At 33.3% G+C, this 24806-nt stretch overlaps 4 protein-coding genes and 1 non-coding gene across 6 annotated transcripts; 2 read left to right on the forward strand and 3 right to left on the reverse strand.

Moving 5' to 3' along the window:
- Positions 1–5542: 5542 nt before the first annotated feature.
- Positions 5543–5649, reverse strand: LOC125609682. The gene has a single exon (XR_007339834.1). It is a non-coding gene; the product is annotated as a small nucleolar RNA R71 (small nucleolar RNA).
- A 1196-nt stretch (positions 5650–6845) lies between these two features.
- LOC106449533 (putative cysteine-rich repeat secretory protein 17) lies at positions 6846–7890 on the reverse strand. The gene is made up of 2 exons (XM_013891279.3): positions 7543–7890; positions 6846–7365 (listed from the first exon to the last, which is right to left on the reverse strand). Exons 1-2 carry the CDS (start codon positions 7858–7860, stop codon positions 6919–6921), a joined length of 765 nt encoding a protein of 254 aa, XP_013746733.2. The 5' UTR covers positions 7861–7890; the 3' UTR covers positions 6846–6918.
- Positions 7891–8712: 822 nt separating this feature from the next.
- LOC106453357 lies at positions 8713–12551 on the forward strand. Of its 2 annotated transcripts, XM_048779277.1 has the most exons (4): positions 8713–8928; positions 9132–10000; positions 10082–10678; positions 10962–12551. In XM_048779277.1, the coding sequence occupies exons 2-4, from the start codon at positions 9134–9136 to the stop codon at positions 11490–11492; spliced, it is 1995 nt and encodes a 664-aa protein (XP_048635234.1). In that variant the 5' UTR covers positions 8713–8928; positions 9132–9133; the 3' UTR covers positions 11493–12551. The 2 variants fall into 2 exon arrangements, with proteins under 2 accessions (XP_048635234.1, XP_048635233.1); XM_048779276.1 differs by lacking the exon at positions 8713–8928 and having other exon boundaries at positions 9079–10000.
- Positions 12552–12984: 433 nt separating this feature from the next.
- On the forward strand, positions 12985–13521 carry LOC125608787 (uncharacterized protein At4g04775-like). Its single transcript, XM_048779278.1, has 2 exons — positions 12985–13146; positions 13237–13521. Exons 1-2 carry the CDS (start codon positions 12985–12987, stop codon positions 13519–13521), a joined length of 447 nt encoding a protein of 148 aa, XP_048635235.1.
- Positions 13522–13655: 134 nt separating this feature from the next.
- Positions 13656–18793, reverse strand: LOC106454566. The gene is made up of 2 exons (XM_013896683.3): positions 14188–18793; positions 13656–14088 (listed from the first exon to the last, which is right to left on the reverse strand). The coding sequence occupies exons 1-2, from the start codon at positions 16166–16168 to the stop codon at positions 13784–13786; spliced, it is 2286 nt and encodes a 761-aa protein (XP_013752137.3). The 5' UTR covers positions 16169–18793; the 3' UTR covers positions 13656–13783.
- Between the last annotated feature and the right edge of the window lie 6013 nt (positions 18794–24806).

Genomic DNA, 24806 nt, shown 5'->3' on the forward strand with positions numbered 1-24806 from the left:
CGGGGATGCAATTCGGACTTGGGATTCGAAGCTACCGCAGGCTGAGTTCGCACACAATCATGCGTTGAACCGCAGTCTGGGGTTTTGCCCCTTTCAAGTCGTCTATGGTCACATTCCCCGTGGTCCTGTGGATCTTTCTACTCTTCCCGATCGTTCGCGTCTGCACGGTGATGCTACTGCTTTTGTTGACTCTGTTACAGAGGTCCATACACAAGCATTGTCCAATTTAGAGTCCGCGACGTCCAAGTACAAGCAGACTGCTGATCGTCATCGTCGTCGTCTGGTGTTCGAAGTGGGCGACATGGTGTGGGCTTACTTAACACGTGAAAGGATGCCTGCCCATGCTTATAACAAGTTAAAGTCTAAGAAGGTTGGTCCTCTGAAGGTCCTCGAAAGGATAAATGACAATGCATACAGGTTAAAGCTTCCCGCAGATATGAACACTTCTGATGTTTTTAATGTCAAGTATCTGTCTCGTTTCTTCTCGGATTCTTCTCCATCGGATGCTCATGATTCGGGGTCGAATCCTTCTCAGCAGGGGAGACCTGATGCAGCATCAAGTACACATTTGGCGCCAACATCATAAGTTCGAATAATACTCTAACTTTATCGATTTAGGATTTGGTTTTACATGTTTTTCTTTTAAAAGTTATATTTCCTTTTTAAGGTTTATAGAATCCTTTTCCGTTTAGGAATTGTCTAAAGGAAGGATTATATAAACAGAGCTTTAGCTTTGTAATGAGATACGTTTGATTTAATAATAAGAAGAGCTTTGCTTTTATCCCTTGTTTAGATTCGATTAAATTCATCAAAACAGGAAGTTGGTCTCAAGAAGCTATCGAAAGAAACTCTTGATCGATCCAAGAACAGGTCTCGAAGAACCCTAAACTCTTAGATCGACCGTTCACCCATTCGTACGCTGCGCCACAAGGAGAGACAAATGAATAGAACCACCGCTGTCCACGGATTAACCCATCGGAGCCAACCATCAAGGAGACCACCACATTGACTGCAGTCATTGCCTTACCAGAACGCCAATGAAACACGAACCAACGGAAGGAGAAACTTTGGGTGGAGACCAAAAGAGAAAAGCACAGCAAACCAAAAAAATCCACACCTTGTGAAACAGTTGGCCAACCAGCTGAAAGAAACGCGATAAGAAAGAAGAGGAGTGTGGGCGAAGAGGAGAAAACAGATATAACATGTTTCACTAGTTCGGAGACGGTGTGTGGATAGGCCAAAACCACTACCCCACAACCGACTCGCCTTCACCTCCACCAGTGGCCTCAAACCCGAGCTTAGCCAACGGTTTTGAGAGCAGGCATGCAAACCAAGGGAGAAGACCAATGGTTTAAATATAAAAAACCACCACCGCGTCACGCCTTCACCCTAAGGAAGCCAGAACTTCCACACCGCTTGAAAGAGAACCTCAAAACTACCGTGAGTCAAGAGGAGAAAACCAAGGAGGAATTTGAGTATCTCACCCCATATCTTACGGCATAGATATGGATTGTGAATCCAGATCCTCAGCCAAGCCAAAGGACCGCCGCACAACCCAATGTCACTTGAGATCTAGATCTCTCACTGACATTGACAAGAAGAACAAGTAAGAAATGAAGATCAGCCTATCAGGTTAAGAAGCAACTGAAAAGGAAAGGGAAAATAAAGACCTCTCACAATAACGGCGGTCAGCGGGGGAAGCAAGACGGCGATTTTAAATTTAAAGAGAGAAGGGAAAGCTAATCCCCTACATATTAATAGAGAAATTTTTTAAAAATTATAATATGTAATTTGTATCAATTAAGTTGTTACGTAATTAGAATGTTAATTTTGCTTACGTAGCGGCCTGTGAATCAATTGAGAATTTTGTTAGTCCAAAATTATATTGCTAAGAAATGTTATATTATATATTATATCTATTATCCACTCATTTATCAAATTGAAATTATTATATATTTTTTCCTTAAATAAAACTTACGGAATTATCTAATATGATTAAGATATATGGCAATTAATGATTTTAAATAATAAACATTTGCTAACAATTTGTATACTTTCTATCATTTTTGTATAATTATTTATTATTAAAATAAATTACATAATTACATTAACCATATAATAAAAATTTAGATTTTTTTGTATATGTTGTATTTTGAATTTTTCAAAACGAGTATAAATTACTAAAACTGTTAAAAGCCTCACATAAACTTTTATGATCAATGTTTAAATTTTTTTCTATAATAAGGTACAAGGATTATAAAATCATAGGAATAAATAATTCTATTTTAATAGGTGTTTAGGTTAATATATATATATATATATATATATTCATATCGTTTAAATTAAACTATACATCATATAAAAAATACATACTTATATTTTGATATCTGCGTTAAACATATATTAAAAAGTTAATATTTTAATTTTAAAATCTTCATCGTTTTTTTTAAACGATTATAAATTATTGAAACCACTAAACCTTTCACATTAAAAAAACGGTTGTGTAAAATTTTGTTACACAAATATGCAAATAATCATAATATCATATATTTAGAAACCTCATTTAATAAATATTCATATTAAAAGTATAATATATATCAATGTTAATATAAATTTAATTTAATTATATAACATATACGAAAGATAAGATTGATTATTTTGATTTATTTACCCTAAAATGATTACGAATAAACAAGACTAGTCGTTTGATTTATATGCGCACGCTAATTTATTACATAATAGTAACTGATTTCTTAGTTATTTAATATATAGTTATTATTTTATTATTTCATAATATGCAGAAAAATATAAAATAAGTAATAAATATAAAATATTTATTTTGCACAAGGTGCAGATTTTAACCTAAGTATATAACTCTTTAATTTAAATCTTAAATATTTTTTAAATCTGAGGCCAAAACAAAATAAAGAAATGATAATAAACTCAAAAACCAATATTTATATCGAGCAATAACCAAAATAAAAAAAGCGACACAAAAGCGATAAAATATTCAAGATAGATAGGATTGTGACGTAAACGTAAATTTTTCATAACCATAATTAACTTTAAATTGCTAAATAATGATATAAAACCGAACTGACATAGTTTCACTGTAACCAAATAGTAGGCCTGAGATTTTTTGGCCTAAACGTTAGGTTTTTATGCGATAAGTGATTTTTTAACCTAAAATATTTTTAAAAATAGGATTAGCTCATCAGTAAACAAATTATGTAATTAACAAAAAAGTTTATAAGAAATTGTGTAAGGTCAAAAATATTAATTCGATTAAGAATATAAATTTTATTTTTCCATTCAATATTTTTTAAATATTTTTCATATAAATTCACCATGCGCCTTGTGCAGATCTTATCCTAGTACAAAGTATTTTGGAAGATACGCGATGAAGTAGCTATAGTTACGAGATTCCAACTTTCACATTCATCTCATTAGCTCTTTGCGGAAAGTGAACAAAATGAAAAATAAATTTTAGTTTGAGGAACACACAAAATAAAAAAAATAAGATTTTTTTTTGTCATTTTGTTCCTCATTAGAATTGCAAAGTGAACCTTTTCTTATAAATTTCTTCCTCCATAATGAATTTAGAGAAAAAGCGTAAGATCTACCTATCAGTAATTTAACTAAAATTTCAATTTAACTGGTATAAATTTGAAGAACAAACATTTTCAGTTAAATTTTGTATTTTATTATATATTACTATATTTTTATTTCAATTATTTTTCTCATATTTTAAGACGGATTTTCGAGAACAATTAGATGGTTAGCTGATTTATTGTGGGAAAAATTAGTTGCGTTGTCATGCTTAAGTGATTCCGTTATATTCCTGTCACAAGAACACTATCATGATAAGAATAGCTTTTTTTTTTTGTTCAAATCATGATAAGAATAGTTATGTCATTATTTTTGTGGATGTATTAAATGCCTTGTTGGCTCCAGTCCCAGATTATTTGCACTTTGCAAACATATACTTCAATCTAAAACTAAAATTTAAAATTATGAGAAAAGGAATCTAAAGCCTTGTACAGTTTAAAATATAAATAAATTTGATAAAAGCATAGGAACAGGCTGTTCTCTATAAGAGAAGTGGAGAGAAAGCATTTGATGAAGGTCCAGTGATGTGTTTTGTTTTTAATAGTTTAAAACTCATTTTAGAACAAAGAATTATCGGTTTTTGAAGGTATTTTAGTCTTCTCGGCGCCTTTATTGTTCTTCAATATAATTTATAGATTAGCTTGTGGGAAAAGAATGCATTTATAGAGGATTTTGGGGTGAAATGGGCCACTGTTCAAACTATGTTGTAACTGCGACATAGAGCGCCCGTTCCGTGTTACCTAGAGTGTCTGTTCCCTGACTTGGAACGCCCGCTCCGTATATCGTGTCCAGATCCTCGCCACAGTGGGGGCAACTTTCCAATTTTGCAAAAAGACATGTTTTGAAGATCCAAAAACCTAAAGACTTGATTATATTACATATCTTTTCATCTGTTCTTTTTTTTTACGTCTAGAGGGAGTTGTTCTAGGGTGATACTTGAGACATTTGTAACACCATTGGATCATTTTGTAGACTTTTGGAAGATGATTCTTCTTGTACTCATTTGGAGAAGATCTTCTTAACCCTTTCTCATTTTTAATACAATTTCATGATGTTTTCTTCTATGATTTTGTTTTCTCATTGTCTGATTATGAGTGAGTAGTCTCCTATTTGGGTTAAGGGGTTCTCATAAGGATTTCTCGATGTATTGATCTAGAATACTTTAGACTAAGGATATATGATTTTGGATCTTTGTCTACTGATGTTCTTAAGGCTTAGACTTGTCTGATCACCTAGCCTCTGATTCTAGAAATTTCATCGCACCGAAAATGTTGTTTGAATTCCCGAAATATCAGTAGATGAGCAAGGTTTCTATAACCAACAGAAGTTGATGTTTCTGCACCTTGTGAACTTATCAAACCTGAAACGAAAGCTTGTTTAAAATCTGAGATACAATGGACGCTAGTATTTAGGATTTTGAGCATAGGGTGTTTGCACTATGGAAGTAGGTTAATTCTAATATTGTAATTTGAGTTCGAGACATTGATGTAGATGTTTCCCTGTCTTTATGTTGTGTGATCATTACTGAAGAGAGATCCCTGAGAATTCCTATTTTCCAACGCTTGTCTTAAATGTTTACAAACTCATTTTAATTGCCTCTTGTTCACTTGTTCTCTGTTTTTATTGAATTAAGAAACAGAAAAACCAAACAAACAATCTCTTTTATTCGCTTTAGCTAGTAACTTGTGTGGTGCTTTACTTGTGGTCATCGATCCTTGTGGATTCGATCCCGTAAAAGTAATGTTTACTTTAGTCTGCATTTGCAGTTTGTTCCCTTTCTCCTTGAAGGTACATTGAAGTGGAGACTGTTCCCTTTCTCCTTAACTGAAAAGGCAGTCAGATGGTTGAAGTCTTTAGAATCGGGTTCTCTTACTACTTGGGAGAGACAAAAGATGCTTTGCTAGGACACTTCTTCACTAAGTCCAGGTCCACATATCTGAGGAGTAAGATTGGAAAATTTCAGCAGCTTGGCTCTGATAGCTTTCATGAGGCTTGAGAGCGCTTCAAGGAGTATACACTGGACTCTTCTCACCATGGTTACACTGATGTGAACCTGCTGAACATATTCTACAATGGGGTCAATGAGAATCATCAGAACGCCATGGACTTTGCTAGTAATAGCAATTTCATGACCAAGACAGTAGAAGAAGCTTAAATCGTGATAGACAATCTGTCAGAAAGTCAAGCAAATCACAGGTCCGAGTTTGATAGGCTCAAGACAAATTTTTGATCAGATTCCCAGAAGATTGAAGAGCTGAGTGCCAAGATTGAGATGCTTATGAAGAGGGATCAAAAGTCAGTTCATTTTGTGGGAGATCAGAGTAATCAGGTTAACCAGGAGCTTGCTGCTAATGATTCATATGATCAGGCTGATATGAACCTCATTGGTGGTCAAGGGAACAACAAGAATCAGAATTTCAAAAGTCAGAACCAGCAAAATCTGCTATCAAATTCATCATTTGCAAAAAAGACATTGGAACAGATTGATTGTTATCAACTTGCCTACTTTTAAAAAGTATTGATGGAATCAATGGTTTTGTAATACTATGTGCAGTTAAAAGTCTCAACAAATAAAGGAACACAAAGCACAACTTTTGCATAAGACTTTGATAAAAAGCATCGATAATTTAGTTATGGAAATACCCTAGGATAACACTAAAAAGGTTTTTGTCACAAATATAGACTCTAAAAATCAAAATGACCAAAATGTTTCATTAATGAGTTAAATATAGACTTATATTCCTAGGGTTAACTAATTCAAACCTTAAGGTTTAGAGCTAAAGGGTGGGGATTTGAGATTGAGATTTAAAATTTTATAAAATAAAAAATAAATATAAAAATTTTGAAAATAAAAATTTTAAAAATAGTTTCAAAAAGTATTTTCGGATTAGAAAAAGAAAATGAAAAAAGAAATTCAAAAAAATTCTTTTTTTATAAAAAAAATTCGAATTTGAAAACATATAATCTAAAACTATTAATTTTTTTATTTATCTTTTTTAATATATCTAGGGTATTAGGGTTCTTTTACCTATTAAATTAAATATTTTGGTTATTTTCTTTCTTGTGATCTATTTTTGTGACCAAGACTTGAAAATAGTATATTTAGGAGAATTGCCCTATAGTTATTTGTTTAAATTGTCTTTAACATATGGCATATATAATATGTGCATGTGTAAAAATTTGATTCATCAGTAGTTTCTGTAATAACTTTGCAATTTTTATTCAATAAAAGTGAGTTTATCCAGCAAAAAAAACCTTATGATTGAATTAATTTAACATTAATTGAATTTTTTAATACTTTTAGTTCTTTTAAATATTATGGACCTGCTTGGCAATAAAAGGATAAAATTCAAACCTAAAAGTACAGCTCCTACCTACAACTCTCGCTCCTCGAAAATAATTCACGCAATCTTGAAAATGAAAGCTATTATACCACAAACACTCCTGACAAGCTTTTCGCGATAAGTCTTTCGCACACTGCACCATTCCATATACCATATCACCCTTGTACCGCTTCTCCCCCACAGAGTACAATGTAGAATTATCTCCAGTGATGGCTAATTCCGTCAGATCGTCAACGAGAATATTCCAAACTTTTATATATTCAGATCTATCTTCTACCACCTTCTTCGCGTTGGACATACAAAAGTTATTGTCATAATCGATCTGCCCAACAGAATATTTGGAATCCATCGAGAGAAGACATTGGTCATACCATATTATCCTCCCCTTGTACCATGGACATCTCCTACGAAGCTGTAATATACATTTTAAATATCTACGCCACAATCAATAACGAGATTGCACGAGACTAATAACATAAAACAAGTAGTCTTTTTTATCTTATGCCTAAAACGTAATCAAAAGCGTATGTGCGCAGCTTTATACAAATTAAAAACAAATAACCAATCAATAATATTGATGTGACATTACCGCAGCAAGGGCGGTGACAAAGCAGTCCTGGCACTTGGTCCCGTAGAAGTCGCCGGGGCACTGGAGAACAGCGGTAAAAGTAGAATCGCCAAAAAGGTCGTAACCTCTGATACTGTTTATATAGAACCTTTTCATGATATGTTTTATAAGTTTCTCGTACTCACTTCCCGTCTTGTATTTTCCTTGACTAACCAAACATGTGTGGTTGAGATAGTCATTGGTCGTGTTTAAGGACAATTCACTGTTTATGAGGAGTAGTTGTATGGCCAAGACATAGATCAAAATGAGGCGTTTTGATACAGACGATGAAGAGTACATTGTTTTGAATTATTTTTGTCAAAGGTTTTTTTTTATAGATGGTTCGTTCAAATTGATGTTTATGGACGAGTCTCAGAGGGATTTGGATACTGAATTGATATATGATGTTTATATATATGGTTTATTTTTTTGGTTATCCAATACGAAATTTGTTTGAAAAGGTCAGTTTGTAGAAAAAGATGTTTACACTTTGTAAGGACAGGAGAGAAGAGTTGAAGGTTGAGACTTATTTGGGGACAAGAGGGCCGACAAAAATGTAAAAGCTGAGAGGTATGACTTTAGACTTTAGTTCACACGATTCGTAAGGTGCAAACAGCAAACGAGAAATGAAGGAATTCATTGTTAATTTTTTTTTCTTTTTTATTCCTTTAAATAAAAATATATACTATTAAAACAACAATTTTTATTGATATTCCATGGACTTGCTTTATATATTACAAGTGTACTACTCTTATATTTATGGTAATATTACCATTTAATCATTTATTGAAAGCCATAAAAGTTATTTTAGTCAAGTTAATATTTTGTAAAGTGGTTACTCCAGTTAATATCTAGGGAAAATTGGATAAATAGGACACTTTGAACTTGGATTTGTCACATTAGGATTTCTAGAAGATATTTTAGGAAAATAGGATTTTAGATCTTGTAAAATACCAAAGTACCCTTAATTTACCAATTATGTTGAATTTAAATTATAAATTATAATAATTTTCGTAATAGATTTTAATGTTAAAATTAAAATCTATAAAAATTAAAAAATAAAAAAAACACTAAATGGGAAAAAAGGAGACGCGGGATGCCGCAAACCTAATTCCCCTTTCTCTTTGTCTTCTCCGTCGTAGACTCGTCGCTCTCCCACGGCGATTTAGGGTTCAACGGTGAGAAGCTCTGTTCTTCGTCGGTGTTTCATCAGCCCGTGGTCTCTACTCTCGTCTCCGTCACCATCCTTTTCGATCTCACTGAAGACACAACGGCTGCGAATCGTTCTTCCTCTTCGTCGGGTCAAATCGATTTTCGAAGTGTTCTTCCATCAATTTCGCCTCTCAATCTCACAATTCTTCACAGAAGGTATTGGATTTCATCTATAGATTCTCATATTAAACGAAATCGAAGTGTTCTTCCATTAAAGCTTGATTTTTTTTTAAAATGATTTGCCGTGTTTCTTAAAATAATTTTGTTTCACGGATTGGTTGATATTATTGAAACCTTTACATGTGTGATGATATTGAAACCTTTACATGTTGAACTAATAATTTTGTCACGGTTTGTAGCTATGTCTGAGGAGCTACCGAAGAGGCTTTTTAAGGAGGGCGAGGAGCCCCGAGTTACTCAGATCAACAACAACTGCAGGATCGACTACATAATCCGAAAGTTCCAAGCGTGGCTGCCAAAGGAGTTGGATGTCGTGAAGAAAGACCCGGTTTTTCATCAGATTTTTAAGCTCCATGAGAATGGTCTTGGATACTCTGCGAGGGTGATACACAGCTTCTTGTGTAGGGAGCTGGTGACTTTCTTACAGCACGAGCTATGGTTTGTCTTTGCGAGGAGACCGCTTCGATTCTCATTGCAAGAGTTCCACGCCGTAACCGGGTTTGAATGCGATACTCACATTTCGATTGAGGAGTTTGAAGAGTGGAAATATGATGGTGGTTTCTGGAGCAAGGTTTTGAGGAGAAAAGATGGAACAATTACACTCTTCAACCTGTGGACTAAGGACAAGGAAGCTGTAAAGAAATGGAAGAATGCAGATCGCATACGTCTTATCTACTTGGCGATCATTCTTTGTGTGGTATTGGCGAGAGATGAGAAGGCTAATATCCCCCTGAAGTACATCGCGGTGGTCATGGATCTTGACAGAGTTCGAAGGTATCCTTGGGGAGTTGCTGCTTATGACCTTCTCTGCAAATCCATAGCCAAAAATCGTTCCCAACTGAAGGAAAAGACCACTAGCTATGTCTTGGATGGCTTCTCATACGCCTTGCAGATTTGGGCAATGGAAGCGGTGCCAAAAATCGGGAAGCTTTGTGGAAAAAAGCTGGATAAGGGTTTCAAGGACGGTCCTAGATGCATAAACTGGATGGGAGCTGCGAAGGTGTCATATGAGGAGATCATTCGCTTGGAGGAGATTATTACACCCAAGGTAATTTTATCTATTTATGACGACTCTTTCCGGTTTGAAATGAGTAGTTAGTATCTAACTGTATTTCCCTGTCTTGTGTAGGATGACATCTACCCATACATCTCATGGACAGGAAATTATGATGTTGTCAAAGCTCAGGCGTTTCGCAGAGATGATGATGTGGAGGATGACAGAATCAAGGTTCTGATGGAGATGATAAAGAAGGGGCATGATTTTAGTGAGCATGTTTGGGAAACTGAAGAAAATGAAGTGATTTCTTTATCTCTCGATGACGAATCAGCTGTGAATGATGAAGCAAGCGTGAATGTTGAAGCAGCCGAGAGTGATGACGACTTTCAGACTCCGAAAGGATCAAAAAACGTTGGTTCTAGATCAAAGAGGGGTAAAAAGAGGCTTCCCGATCGTGGTATGGAGAAGAGAAAGCATAAGGTTCTCGCAAGTGGCGCAAAGCAAGCTCCTTTTAATGAAGACATGAAGGCTTTTATGACACAGTTGTTTGAGCACAACTTCTCTGGAATGGAACAAAGGATACAGAAACAGATGGCCGAGACATTTGAGCAGATGCGGACAGAGCTTAAACAATCACGTAAGGAAGCCAGCGTTGAAGTTGAGCTTGGAGAGCCTTCACCGACAAAGCCATCGACGAGCCAGGCACCGTTGAGGAGGTCCACACGCGGGGTAAACAAACACTAGTCTTCACCATCCTCTTCAATGTTATTTTGTCTTGTTTAAGTTCGTGGTTTGCGTGTCTGTTTGTTTTATTGGCATCTAAGTTATCGGCCTGAATTTTGTTGTACTTTATAAGGTCTCGGTTTGTATGTGTGCTTGGTGTGTAAGTGTTCTTGGTTTGTAAGTGTCTTGTTTGAACTTATGTAATGGTCTGGAACTTTTATGTAAAATAATTATTAATGATAATGTATTTTGGTATCTCAATTATTGCTTATTTGTCATGAAATAACAGGATGGTTCCGAGACTACATTCGATGTGAATTATAGTGAAGCAGATGATTTGGGTCGCGGGATAGGTACACAAGGGGTTGAAGGGCTTTCTCAGACGTCGTATGTGCCAGGCTTTGATCCATCTCAGGACAAAAAAGAAGAAGACTGGTGGACTCCAATGACTTCGGTCCGAGGTTCAGTGGATAATCCAGTAAAGAAAGAAAAGACAGAGATGAATACAGCTCCACCGCCGTCACAGTGGGAGAAATGGTGCAAAAGAAAAGGTCATGGACTTCAGCTTAGCGATTCACCATTGCCAGAAGATGCTTCTCCGCAGGCGTCACTTTATTATATCTCCGAAGAGTCATGGAAAGGATTCACGGAATGGGCATTAAAGCCTATACCTTTAACAATTGGTCCTACATGCTTTAATTTGTCTGTAGCTACAAGAGTAGTAAGTGCTGGAAAATGGCTTGGAAACGAGGTAATGAATCTTGTACTAACCTTTAGTGAATTTATCTTCCTAACACTTCTTATATGCTATATTACTTAACTTTCATTGTAAATTTTTAGGAGATGGATGCGGTTATGTTTATATGGCGTGTGAACACTACATTGAATCGTTGGGCCCCTCGGCGTGTTGCTTTCATGAGTGCTATGTTTTGCCTCCAAGTAGACGCTGCATACAAGAAGTTTTTACCAAACAAAAAAGCCTATCAATTGCCTGATTTCCTTCTTGGGTACGGCAGAGGAGAGCTTCCATCTCATGGGCGGACTGATCTAGTTTGGGGTGTTGATGTTGATCGACTCTACTTTCCTCTGTTTGTAAATGGTAACCATTCAGTTCTTTTTACATCCTAGTATACATTTCTTCGTTTACAAATTTTTGTGGACACGAACGCAGGTAATCACTGGGTTGGTGTCTGTGTAAACATCATTGAAAGAAAAGTAGAAGTCTTTGATTGCGGTCGGGGAAAGAACAGACAGTACGTTGAGAAGTTTGCTGCTATCATTCCTAGGATTGTGAAGTCCGTTGCACCACAAGAAAGACAGAAGCAGCTACTCCTCTCATCATATTCTATCGTGGATGTGCCTATGAAGTTGAGATTGAATAAAAGTTGTTGTGATTGCGGTGCATACGCTTTGAAGCACTTGGAATGCTCGCTGCTTGGTCTTGACGTCAGTTTAGTGGATGATGAAATCATTATGGGTTGTAGACAGAAGATTGGAGTGGACTTATGGGAGGCTGCACACGACCCCATCTTTGCTGAGGTTATGACACGATATGTGCCTTCACCATGGGAGAGGTCTGAGGTCTTTGACCTGGAGGATGATTGATTAACTGTGATTTTAGTAGTTTGGTTTGTTAGAATTAGAAAACAACTTTGGCTTTGGTATTTGATTTGAATTAAGAAACAACTCTAGCTTTGATTTTGTATAAATTATGAAACAACCCTATAAAGAACAAAATCATAAAAACTGAGGACCCAAACCCTAAACAAACCCTTAACTAAAACCATAACCATAGACATACCCTAACCAAACCCTTAACTTAAACCATAACCATAGACATACCCTAACCAAACCCTAAAACCATAATACAATCATGATTCTTAATCATACCCTAAACAAACCCTAAATCTGTAATTCATAGTCAAACCCTTAACCCTAAATAAACTCTAAAACCATAACCGTAGACATACTCTAACCAAACCCTTAACTAAAACCAAATACAAATTAATCCAACGCCTCAAACACACACCTATTTATTGATTATTTTTGTACATTGGTCACTATCTAAGTACGTCCGTCCACTATGTTTGATAGATGTTTAAACACTAATTTAGAGGGTTCAAAGACAAAGTTCTTGTGGTGTTATCGATAAATTCAAAATGATTTTTTTCTGCTCTGCCTTAGCTAGAATACGCGTTCTGGGAGTATGAAACGACGTAGTTTTGGTTATTTTTTTGACCTAATCTCTTTTCTTCCTCATTCTTCCTCGACAGAGAGATTGCAGCGGCGAAAATTTGGAGATCGACTCCCTCATGTCTTCAGTAAATTCTTCATCCACTACAAGAGATCGCCTCGCGAAACAACGGGGAATTCCCACAAGATGCAATTGCGGTGAGGCAGTGAATCGTTTCACTTCAAAAACAATTCAAAATCCGGGAAGATTATTTCATTGTTGTCCTTTGGGATCTCAAAAGGTTAGTCATGTTATCATATAACTGTCTCGTTGTTGTCCGATGAGAGTAGAATTAGTCAATCTAATTGTGTATTGGATGTTACTGATGAAGGACAAAACCCACTTGTTCAAATGGACTGACAAGTCAGTTGTTGAGGAGATTGAAGACTTCCAAGACCTGTTTGACGTGTTACTCGTTGACAATTCCGAGTTTCAGAAATCAGTGAGAGCTGGTGAGGCCATGATGACACGCCATGAGAGTAGAATTCAAGAGATGGAAGATGCAATGTGCCATTGCGAAGAGAAGACCTTGGAATGCATTAGGGAACTTAGGGGCATAAAAGCTTTGTTTGTGTGTTGTTTGGTGATGGTCTTCTTGTACCATATCTATGCATGATGTTCAACTACTTTTATGTGCTTCCTCAACTTGTTGTTTCTTATTTTCAAAGAAGTTAAGACCATGTTTCTTGTTATTTCGAGGTGATCATCATCTACTGAAACGAATTATTTTGCAATTACTTTGATTGTTACTAGAATAAATCGATTTGTCTCTATAGTTTAGCAAATACCAAATTGTCAAATAGGTTCTTAAACAGAAGATCAAATTGTTTCAAAAGCAATAAAGAAAAAAACAGAGACAGATGCAGACACATAACAAACTAGATGGGTAAATCGCATGTTCCTCTCTTGTGTCCTTCAGTTCCACAACGGCTACACTTATGCTTTTTATTCTTCTTTGATCCTTGAGAAGATGCGATCTTGTCTTCTACTGATTCATACCTTCTCTTTACTGGTCGACCAGCACTCTTTCTTGTCTTTGGTGGTAAAACCTTTGCAAGTTTAACCTCAGCAGGGACATTCCATTCTGACTCTACAACTGCTATTGGATTAATGGAATCTGCATAGGCGGTTCTCCACGCTGCAGTGCTGTATAAGGCGTCAGTGAATCTGTGCACTTCCATACCTGTCAATCTCAAAAAAAACTTGATCAATATGAAGTCTATATGATGAAAATCCCGAAAATAAATAATTCTCAAGTATTCATGTGTTTATACTTCCATACCTCGTGAATAAATTGCAGGAATGGCGTGTCGGCAAGGAATTTTTCCTATATCATACTTACCACATGTGCATGTTCTTCTTTCCAAATCAACATGACAATCATATATGTCTCCTTTTACAACCGATCTGAAGTTGTCAACCTTGTAAACCTGGAATCCTTTTGCCTTCACAATTCTCCTATCAATCTTTCTCTCCACCTTAGCGGTTAAAGGATCTAGATGCTTTGAGCTTAACAAGCGACGCTCATAGAACCATCGAGTCAACAGTTCTCTTATACTATCAAGCAAAGGAATAACCGGATATTCTCTAGGTATTCTAAGAACTGAATTTATAGACTCTGCAGGGTTCGTGGTCCTAATGTCATACCTGGAACCAGGGAAGAGAGAACGAGCCCATTTGCGCACATCAGCCTCCCGTAGATATCTTCCAAGCTCAGGACTCATATCAAAAATTTCGGTGATACGTTCTTGAAATTCAGTGTATCTATATGCCCGTGAAGCCTTTTCTACCAACGCAGTCAATCCTTTTGTCTTGAAAAATGAGACCACATTGGTCAATAAGTGATGAATGCAAATTCCATGTGCTGATCGAGGGTAGACAGTCCCAATAGCTTTAGAAATAGACGCATTTCTATCTGAGACAAAAGCTAGGTCTTGACAATCAGCAATAACCACTTTCAACTGTCTGAAGAACCACCCCCAAGAATCGTCATTCTCTGAATCAACAACCCCAAATGCAATCGGATACAAATTAGAGTTACCATCTACAGCAGTAGCAACAAGAAGTGTCCCTTTGTATTTATTTTTCAGAAAAGTTCCGTCAACAACAATCACCCTTCGCATTGCATTGTAGAATCCTCTAACTGATTGCCCAAATGACATAAATAGATACATGAATCTTCCCTTCTCATTAGTTTCATAGTGAGTATGCGTACCAGGATTTGCTTCTTTAATCATATGCAGATATGCTGGTATTTTAGAGTAACTGCGATCTGGTATACCTCTAGCAGCTGCAATAGCAAACTCACGAGCTTCCCAAGCGTGCCAATAAGTAATCTCACAACTATGCTCCATTCTCATAAATTGAATGATGTCATTCGGTTTTGGGCCATCGTTTGCATCATCAAATCGATGTTGTATCAGAGTCCCAATTGTTCTTGCTGATGCTGTTTTTCCGAATTTCCTTTTCTTTGAAGGAGCACATGAATGTCTTCCATCACATTGGTTGATCATGAAATATGTAGACCCATCTATTCCTTCTGCACGCACAGTCCAGTTGCACAATGCATCTTTACATCGAATATACCACCATTTTCTCGTGGATTTGATAACAGTGTAATCGAAATTATTCTTCATCGCTAAAATTTCCATTGTTGCCTTCAGAACCCCTTTACTTGTGAAAATTTGATCCTTCTTCACGAAGTCTCCTCTCCAAGCTCGACCATCCTTATCACTGTCTCCATTGTTTTGAAAAAGTTCAATGTTTTCACTCCTTAAAGGACCGCAACCATCTGCAGCGACATGATTCGTTCTTTTAACAAAAGACTCCTTTGACGGCTTGACAAACTCTGCTCGATTTATCTCAGGAACTTCTTCATCCTCAACATTACTTGAATCGCAAGGCTCCTTATTCAAATCGATATTGACTCGTTCCTTTTGATTTACACCGGAAACAGAGAACATCACACACAAGGTAGTAGACGATTCCCTCTTTGCATAGCCCACAAAATTAGATGCTTGCCGATCATTGGTGATAATAATAGGAGGATTCCCTTTTTGATTCAACAACGAATAACTGAACTCGGCATTAATGGCATTATGGTCCACCCCATAATCCTCACACACCATTATCTTGAGCTGCTTCAACGTAGTAGTAGTTGCTAATGTTACCATTCGACCACGCCTTTCTTTGTCTACCACGAAACTCCAGTCATCACCGCGACTACACATCCATTCACCCGATTTGACATAGATTAGAACCATGTTGTATTGATAGAGAAAAGAGAGATGATTATGTCGATGAAGAAGAGAGAAACACAAAGAACGACGACAAAAGATCGTGGGAGAAGGAGAAAAACGTGGGAGAAAATATTCTTGGAGATATTTAGGGAAGATTTAGTTTAGATTTAGGAAACATCTTTAACCGATTATGGAAGTTTCCATATTTTTCGGATTTCCTGTAGAATGTATAACCTATGTAAGTCAGAACACAGTAGAGTAGATGTGAAACATATTCTTCCCTAGGCGCCACATAAGGTAAAAGGCAGACCACATCATGGCTCCAAATATAGATAGGGTATATCAACGCATTGTGGCTACATGTCGTAACCAAGCTAAAGGTATAAGAAAGACATCTTTCTTGATTATAACGTAACGTAACCTAGCTTTGGTTAGAATATATAAGAAAAGATAGGTTACGTTGTATACCAAAGATATATCTATGTATAAACATTAGTAGCCGAATTCTAGACTAAGTAGATGACCAGAATGAGTATTATAACTGTAGCTAGAAGATGAAATAAAATATGATTCATTTTAAAAAAAAAAACAATTTAAACATATATATTGTCATACTTATGTTTCCAATAGTTTTGATATTTTTTAACATTTTTAAAATTCAGTTTACTATTTTTTCTATTAAAAAAGGGTAAAATATGTCCAGAATTGTCCAAAATATCAGAAATCCTATTGTGACAAATAAAAGTTCAAAGTGTCCCATTTTTCCAATTTTCCCTAATATCTAATCTCGAATCCTCTCTCTTTCAACCCAACCTTTATGCACTAGATTTTGTACTCGCGCGTAGCGCGAATCTGTGTTAATAATTTACTTTATGTTTTATAATAATTATAAGTTTTTAAATAGAAATTTATATAAATATTTTTTGTGAAAATGTATTTATAATGTGATTTTCTGTTTTTTCAATTTATGTTTATTTATCAAATTATACCTGTAAAATAAATACTTCTTAGATATTTATCTTTTGAATTGATAAATGTATAAATTATATTTATAAATGTATATATATTGTTTATAATTTATAATTTTTATCTTTTTAATATTATGTAAATTTCTGGATGCATAGAAACTGGTAATACACTATCGTAAGTATTTTATCATACATTTTTCCTATCATGTAGCTCGCTTAATATACTGCAAGTGTTGTTGTTTTTATTCTACATTTTATTATTTTTATCATACATTGTAATCATACATTAAAATTACCTATCATGATGCATGATTAATCTAGATAAAATGTATGATTTAAAAATTGTCACTACACTGTTGAATTCATATTGTGTATGATAATATGTATGATAATAGTTACATATAATAATTATACATTTTACCTATATTTTTATTTGATAAATTGATTAGCATCTCTATATATTATAATATCATACTTATAAATACATATTGACCATTCTTCCTATTGTTTTAAAATTATCATTCATACTCTAATCTGTTGTTGGTATTCTATATAAATTATGTATAAAATTGATCTAATTTATTGATGTGCATCTTCAGACATTATAATTTAAAATTATTTATTATAAACATTATTCTCTAAATATATTTATTCAACAAAACTCTTATGAGATTATTTTAGTTTTATGTATTGTATGAAGTCCATAGTTTTTATCCGTGAATCGGGTTATAGATTTATAAGAAGTTATCATTTGGTTTGCTTTATTTTAAGAGAAATTCCCTAGGATAACCCTTTTTAAGTTTTTGTCACAAAAAATAGCCTTCAATGAAAAAATGACTAAAATAAGTTTTATTTAAGAGTAAAAATTAATTTTTACCCTAAAGTTAACTAATCTATACATAGGATTTAGAGTTAAGGGGTGGAGTTTTGGGGATACGGTTTCAAATTTTAAAAAGTAAAAAAAAAACATTAAAATTTTCATAATAAAAAAAGAGTTGTTTTGGTCATTTTCTGTTTTGAGGGCTATTTTTGTGACATAAAATTAAAAAGAGCTATTTGAGAAAATTTCCCTTATTTTAATGATCTTATATTTAAAAAGATCTTGTAAGATAAGTTTTCCTATGTTTCTTTACAATATCTGATATTAACTTTTTTTTCAAAATATTGTTTTGGAAACCTTGATATTTTTGAATTCTTTGTGTAGATATTTAATATTATGTGCTATGTAGCTTCAAATTTTAAAATATAAGTGTTTAAATTTTCATATCTTTGATTTGTAAAGTTTTTATTCTCTTAAAAAATATTGTTTGTAAGTTAAATTTTAAATTTAGTACATATATTAAGTTTAGTCTTTTAATGAGTTTTTAGATTACTTTAATTTTTATGGAATTCTATTTTTTTGATGTAACTATTTTTGGAAATTTTGACATGTTAGAAAATAGTAAAATTTTGTAATGATTTGTCATTATTTTACTGGTGGTTTTAAATTTTATGTGGACAATCTCACTGGCTTATTTAACTAACTTATTAGACATATTAAATAAAACTTATATAAGATAATTTTAGTTTATGTATTATTATATAGAGCCTATATTTTTATCCGTGAATATGATTATCGATTTAGAAAAACTCATCATATATTTTTTTTTATTGTTAGCAACTACATTTACAATTTTAATTATTTATGAGTAGATAAATTTATTGATTTCTTTTGACTGAAAAGAAACAATTTCAAATTCATAGATGCACTACTAATTAACAATATGTATCTCACATAAAGTTGAATATTCTTACTTGCAGTTCTCATTTTAAATTAAACTTTTGTTAATATAATGAAATCCAAAGAATGAATTGCTAGGTAGAAAGAACAAAAACTGAAACAATTCACTGTTTTAATTTTTTTAAACAAAAACTTGTTTAGTATATCACAAATTTAGACGATTATTTATACTTTATACAACTACTTAAGAAATAAAAAAATTATATATATAAATTTCAGGTTGATCTTATTTTATATCAATACGGATATAAATTACATATATATATATTCTATTTCCATATATAGGATATTTCTATGTTTTAACGTATTTTAGAAGATTCTTTTCAAAGAATTGGCGTGTATATAAAGTTAATTAATTTTAATAAATTTTAGCTATGATTTTTTTACAATACTTCATATTAGTTTTTCAATTTTTATGCTTAAAAATAGTTATGCGTGAAAATTATATTTTGCTTCAAATTTTAAAATATAAAATATTATTTATTTTTATATTAAATCAACATCATAGTATATATATATATATTAATTTAATTTTTAATTTGGTTTCCTTATTTTAGTTTACCTAAATTATATGGAATTCTATTTCATTTTGAAAGAATTCTTTCTAGAAATTTTAACATCTCAAAAAATAGTAAGATTTCGTAATAATTTAACATTTGTAAAATTTTACATTTTAGGAAATAATAAACACTTTGTAATGTTTTGATATTTGGAAATTTAACATTTTAGAAAATAAAATACTTTTGTAATAATTTGACATGTTTTGATTGGTGGGGTTAAATCTGATGTAGATAATCTAAGGCCTATAACCTCAATTTTTTTATATATAATAATATTCACTGATATTATGAAATTTTGACAATTATTTATAATCAAACTAATACTTTATGTTGTTTAAATGATATTAGGAAATTTCTTGTTTTCTAAATGTTTAAAGTTTAAAATATTTTGTTAATTTAACTATTTTAACATTAATTTACCATTTTATTGTGGCATAAAAAAATACTTTGGATATATTATACAAAATTGATAACATAATACTTTTGTTAATATTAATATTTTGCTTTTAATTTTCTATATTATAATTAAATTTAGTATTTTTAAGTAACTTGTCAAATGTTAATACTAATTTTATTAGTTAAATTATATATAATATACTTATTTTGTTCTTTATTCTTTTGGAAATATTAACATTTTAAAAATAATAATAAATTATAATAATGAATTTTTATATTTTGATTGATTGTTTTAAATCTTATTTGAACACCCTGAATGACGTATAGGCTCAATTTGGAATTTTGACGTTTTATAAAAAATGAACTTTTGTAATAATCTGACATGTTCTGTTTAATAATTTTAAATCTGATTTAGACAATCTAAATGGCTTATAACATAAACTTTTATATATTATAAATTATTTAATAATATTTGAAAAGTTTGACAATCACTTTTATATACATTAATCATTTCTGTAATTTAAATTATATTAAAAAAAAAATTTGTTTTTATATATTGTAAATCTTTTTAGATGTTTTTGTTACTTTAACTATTTTAACATTGATTTACTATTTTATTTTTGCATAAAATGTACTTTCGATTTCTTATACAAAATAACTAACATAATATTCTTGTTAATATTACTATTTTGATTTTGAGTTTCTATTTACTAAAATTTAAAATTTTAACTAACTTGTCAAATGTTAATACTTGTTTCACTTTAATTATAAATATATAATACTAATTTCGTTTTATTTTAGATTTTTTTTGAAATATTAACATTTGAAAAAAAAAAAATTCTAATCATGAATTGTAATATTTTGATTGTTGTTTTAAATCCTATGTTTACACCATCAATGGCTTATAGGCTCAACTTTTATAAAGTATAGATTCATAAATATTTTAAATCTATAATTCTATGCAGATAATAAAATTTATATTTTCAAAGAAATATATTAGGATATTTTAAGAGAGTGCATTCGAGATGAAGACAAAATTAAGAACCTAAAGAATGTGTAAAATGAAGCTTGAAACTTACGTAAAATAACAATCTTTTTCTTTTGACATTCAATTGATTTACTTTATATATTCAAGTGTAATCAATAGTAAAATTTTGTAATGATTTGTCATTGCCTATGTTATGATGATATTACTATTTAATTTTGATACATCGCCCTATGGGATCCACGGTTGAAGATACTTCTTGTACCATGTTGCAGATCTCTTGTAATCTTTTTTTTCATAAATTAATGCATTCCCTACACACCAAGTCTTGAAATAAATTCATGACTATAAAGCTTGATATTGCCAAGGCTTTTGATATGGTTGAATGGGGATTTATTGATGCAATTAGGCATGGGCAAAAAATTGGAACCGAAAAACCGAACTGGAACCGAACCGAAATACCTGATACCGGAACCAGACTGAAACCCTCAAATATCCAAACGGTTCCTATATTTTTATATCTGAAATAACCGAACCGAATCAGAACCGAACCCAGAACCAAACGGGTATCCGAATATATAAAAATATTAATTATATATACATATAACATAACTATATATATAATTTAAAAGTCTATTAAAAGTATTCGAAAATAGTTGAGGATAACTAAATTATTATAAAGTATCCAAACTACCTGAAACTATCCGGATAGTTTTATCCGAAATATCCAAAGTAATCCGAAATAATAATATCCAAACTTCTTATTAAAATCATCTTAATTATTTGATATTTTACCCTAAATAACCAATATTTTATCCAAATTACCCGAACTATTTGAATCCGAACCGGAACCAAATGAGAACCAATTTTTTCTGGATATTTTTGGTTTCTAGTTTTACTATCCGAACCGAACCGAACCCAAAACTATTCGAACCAAACCGAAAATATGTCAATTAGTAAATGGATCCTCTAGCCCCCTACCCAAACTACCCGAAACCTGAAATACCCTAACCGAACTGAACCGATACCCGAAATCCCCAGGCCTAGATGTAGTGATGGAAAAGATGGGATTCTGTCAACAATGGAGGAGATGGATCATGAGATGCATTACAACAGTAACCTATTCGGTACTAATTAATGGAGAACCCACAAGAATCATTAAGCCTTTGCGTGGTATTCGCCAAGGTGATCCAATTTCTCCTTATTTATATATTATATGCACGGAAGGCCTTCTAGGTTGATTAACAGAATATCCAAAAGCAAAACATCCATGGTTTCAAAGCATCAAGGAGTGGACCTACTATTTCACATCTGCTTTTTGCAGACGACTCTCTTGTATTCTGTAAAGCAACTGAAGAAGAAGGTCGTAATCTCTCTAATATACTCACAATGTATCAGAGAGAATCAGGGTAGGAGGTTAATTATACAAAATCAGCCATTGCCTTTAGTAAAGGTACTCCTTCAATGCAGTCTACTATCTCTAATATCTTTGGTATCACAAAAGTGGGTGGTTTCGGACTATTTCCGGAACAAATAGGAAAAAAGAGGAAAGAGGCTTTCCAATTCATAGTGCAAAGAATTAAAAATAAGCTAGAGAGCTGGTACTCTAAACTCCTTTCTCCAGCGGGTAATGAGATTCTGCTAAAATCAGTTATCACAGCCTTACCAACATACACAATGTCATGTTTCTTGTTGCCAAAAACGTTGATTCAGGAGATTACAAAGGCAATGAGAAAATTTTGGTGGTCTGCATTTCAGGATAAACATTCTATTCCATAGATAGCTTGGAGCAAAATAACAGCTTCTAAGAGAGATGGAGGAATTGAGATAAGAGATATGATGGCTTTCAATAAATCCTTATTAACAAGCATGGAGATTAATCACTTGTCCTGCATCTCTATTGGCACGAGTCTATAAGGCAAAATACTACAGAAAATTGATTTTCTAGAAGCTAGAAGCTACCCGTCTTCAAGCCTAGCATGGAAGAGTATCATTCAGGCCAGGCCAATAATTCTAAAAAGGAATGCATTGGGCAGTTGGTAAAGGAACTCAAATAAGAGTATGGCATGATAACTGGTTATTGGGAGGATCTAAAGCCACACCTTCAGGTCCTGGCATGTTTATTCATCCAAATCTTCTAGTAAAGGATCTTCTTGTTGCAGGATCATCCTCCTGGAATCAACCATTACTTCAACAGTTATTTCAGTATGAGGACGTTCAAAGAATACTGCATTTTCTTCCAAGCATAACACGAAGCGATGACATGTTATATTGGAGGCTAAGAAAAACCGGGAAGTACACAGTCAAGTCCGGTTATCACGTTCAAAAATAGATGGATGACGAGGATGCACATAATGATCAGGTTCAATCCCCCTCTTCTACTCAATTGCGCAATCAAGTTATTAGAAAATTATGGTCACTAAATATACCTCCTAAGCTTAAAATCTTTTGGTGGAAAGTGCTCCATAATGGATTGCAAGTAGCAACCAACCTAGTTAGAAGCAGATGTAGGATAAATATGGATTGTCAGCTCTGTGGTGAAGGTCACTAATCATTATCTCATCTGTTATACGAGTGTAGAGTATCCAGAGAGATTTGGAACTTAGCATGTCATGAACTTTCACAGAGCTTCAGTTTGAATATGGATATGTTGCAGTCAGTGCAACACCTAGTAATGGATGGTAAAAGAGAAAGGCATGGCTCTTTAGCTTTGTTTCTAGGATGAATAATATGGAAAATGCGGAACATATTACTATTCGAAAACATTAGAGTTCATATCGTACAGGTCATCAAAGCAGCCATTATGGATTTTAATCTATGGAAGGAAGCCTTGCAGTTTAATGAACCTGTTGCATCGGATAGTCCAGCAACTCATTGTCATTCCGTTGAAGATATTCCACTCGAGAACCATGCTAATACTGTATTGTAGATGCTTCTTGGAAGTCCCCTCATGAAAGAGCTGGTATAGGGTGGTCCTTATACAGTCGACAAGGCACCCTTATTATCCAGGGAATCTCTGCAATCGCTCCAACAAACTCATCGCTTGAAGCTGAAGCAATGGCAACTTTGCTAGCGGTTCAACAACTGCACCGGCTACGATATGCTAATGTAATGTTTCTAGGAGACAATGCGCAACTCCACAAGAGCTTAAAGGATTACAACCACTTCTGCAATGAAGCCTCAATAATGGTTCTAGACATCATTAACCTTTCGAAGCTCTAAAAAATTTCTTTTGAGAAAGTTCCTAGAAATCTTGTACATTATGTTGATATGTTAGCAAAAAGAGCCAAACTAATGGACCAGCAATATGTAATATCATGGCTCAGTAACTGACCATTGTACTCTGTTTTTTAAGCTAATGAAAATTTTGCCAAAAAAAAGAATTTTTGTTCAAAAACAATATAATTGACTGAACTTTAAAAAATGCAAAATTACATGGTATATATATCAAAACTACAAAAAGTATTATCATAATACTTTTATGGCATAGTTTACATATGTTCATCACTTCGGTTTTATAATCTAAACACATTTAACAAAATGTAATTTATTAATGGAACTCTAAGAAATGTGTTTATATATAGCAAAAACGAAAACGTCTCTGCAACTGAGAGTAAAGGAAGAAGGTTTAAATTATATTCAACTCTTCAATATGTTTGAAACTGAAAGGAAATAATACTAAATCAGACCACCAAATTTAAAATCCAAGCAAGACTCAATCAAACGGTGCAGTCTTCAGGCATAAGCAGTGGCGGAGGCAATGAAGGATTAGGGGGCTCAGTTGACCCTGTCAATTTTAAAATTTATTTTAATATAAGCCGATTATATTAGTTTATTGTGAAATATCTAATAACTTTTTTCACATATGATTTTGACTCCATTGAGTTTTGTTTCTACCTTCGCCACTGGGTACAAGGGAATAATAGAGACTTTCTGCTGGCTTTTTCGTTGATTATTTTCACGAACTCTCGGG

Source organism: Brassica napus, chromosome A5 (genome assembly GCF_020379485.1).
Source record: "Brassica napus cultivar Da-Ae chromosome A5, Da-Ae, whole genome shotgun sequence".
Lineage (NCBI taxonomy): Eukaryota > Viridiplantae > Streptophyta > Magnoliopsida > Brassicales > Brassicaceae > Brassica > Brassica napus.

Coding starts and splice junctions, on each gene's coding strand:
- LOC106449533 (XM_013891279.3), bottom strand. CDS start 7,860: ATGTACTCTTCATCGTCTGTATCAAAACGCCTCATTTTGATCTATGTC. Junction 7,366..7,542: donor TTGTCACCGCCCTTGCTGCG/GTAATGTCACAT, acceptor TGTATATTACAG/CTTCGTAGGAGATGTCCATG.
- LOC106453357 (XM_048779276.1), top strand. CDS start 9,080: ATGATATTGAAACCTTTACATGTTGAACTAATAATTTTGTCACGGTTT. Junction 10,001..10,081: donor AGGAGATTATTACACCCAAG/GTAATTTTATCT, acceptor TGTCTTGTGTAG/GATGACATCTACCCATACAT. Junction 10,679..10,961: donor TGAGGAGGTCCACACGCGGG/GTAAACAAACAC, acceptor ATGAAATAACAG/GATGGTTCCGAGACTACATT.
- LOC125608787 (XM_048779278.1), top strand. CDS start 12,985: ATGTCTTCAGTAAATTCTTCATCCACTACAAGAGATCGCCTCGCGAAA. Junction 13,147..13,236: donor GTCCTTTGGGATCTCAAAAG/GTTAGTCATGTT, acceptor TTACTGATGAAG/GACAAAACCCACTTGTTCAA.
- LOC106454566 (XM_013896683.3), bottom strand. CDS start 16,168: ATGGTTCTAATCTATGTCAAATCGGGTGAATGGATGTGTAGTCGCGGT. Junction 14,089..14,187: donor TCCTGCAATTTATTCACGAG/GTATGGAAGTAT, acceptor TGAGATTGACAG/GTATGGAAGTGCACAGATTC.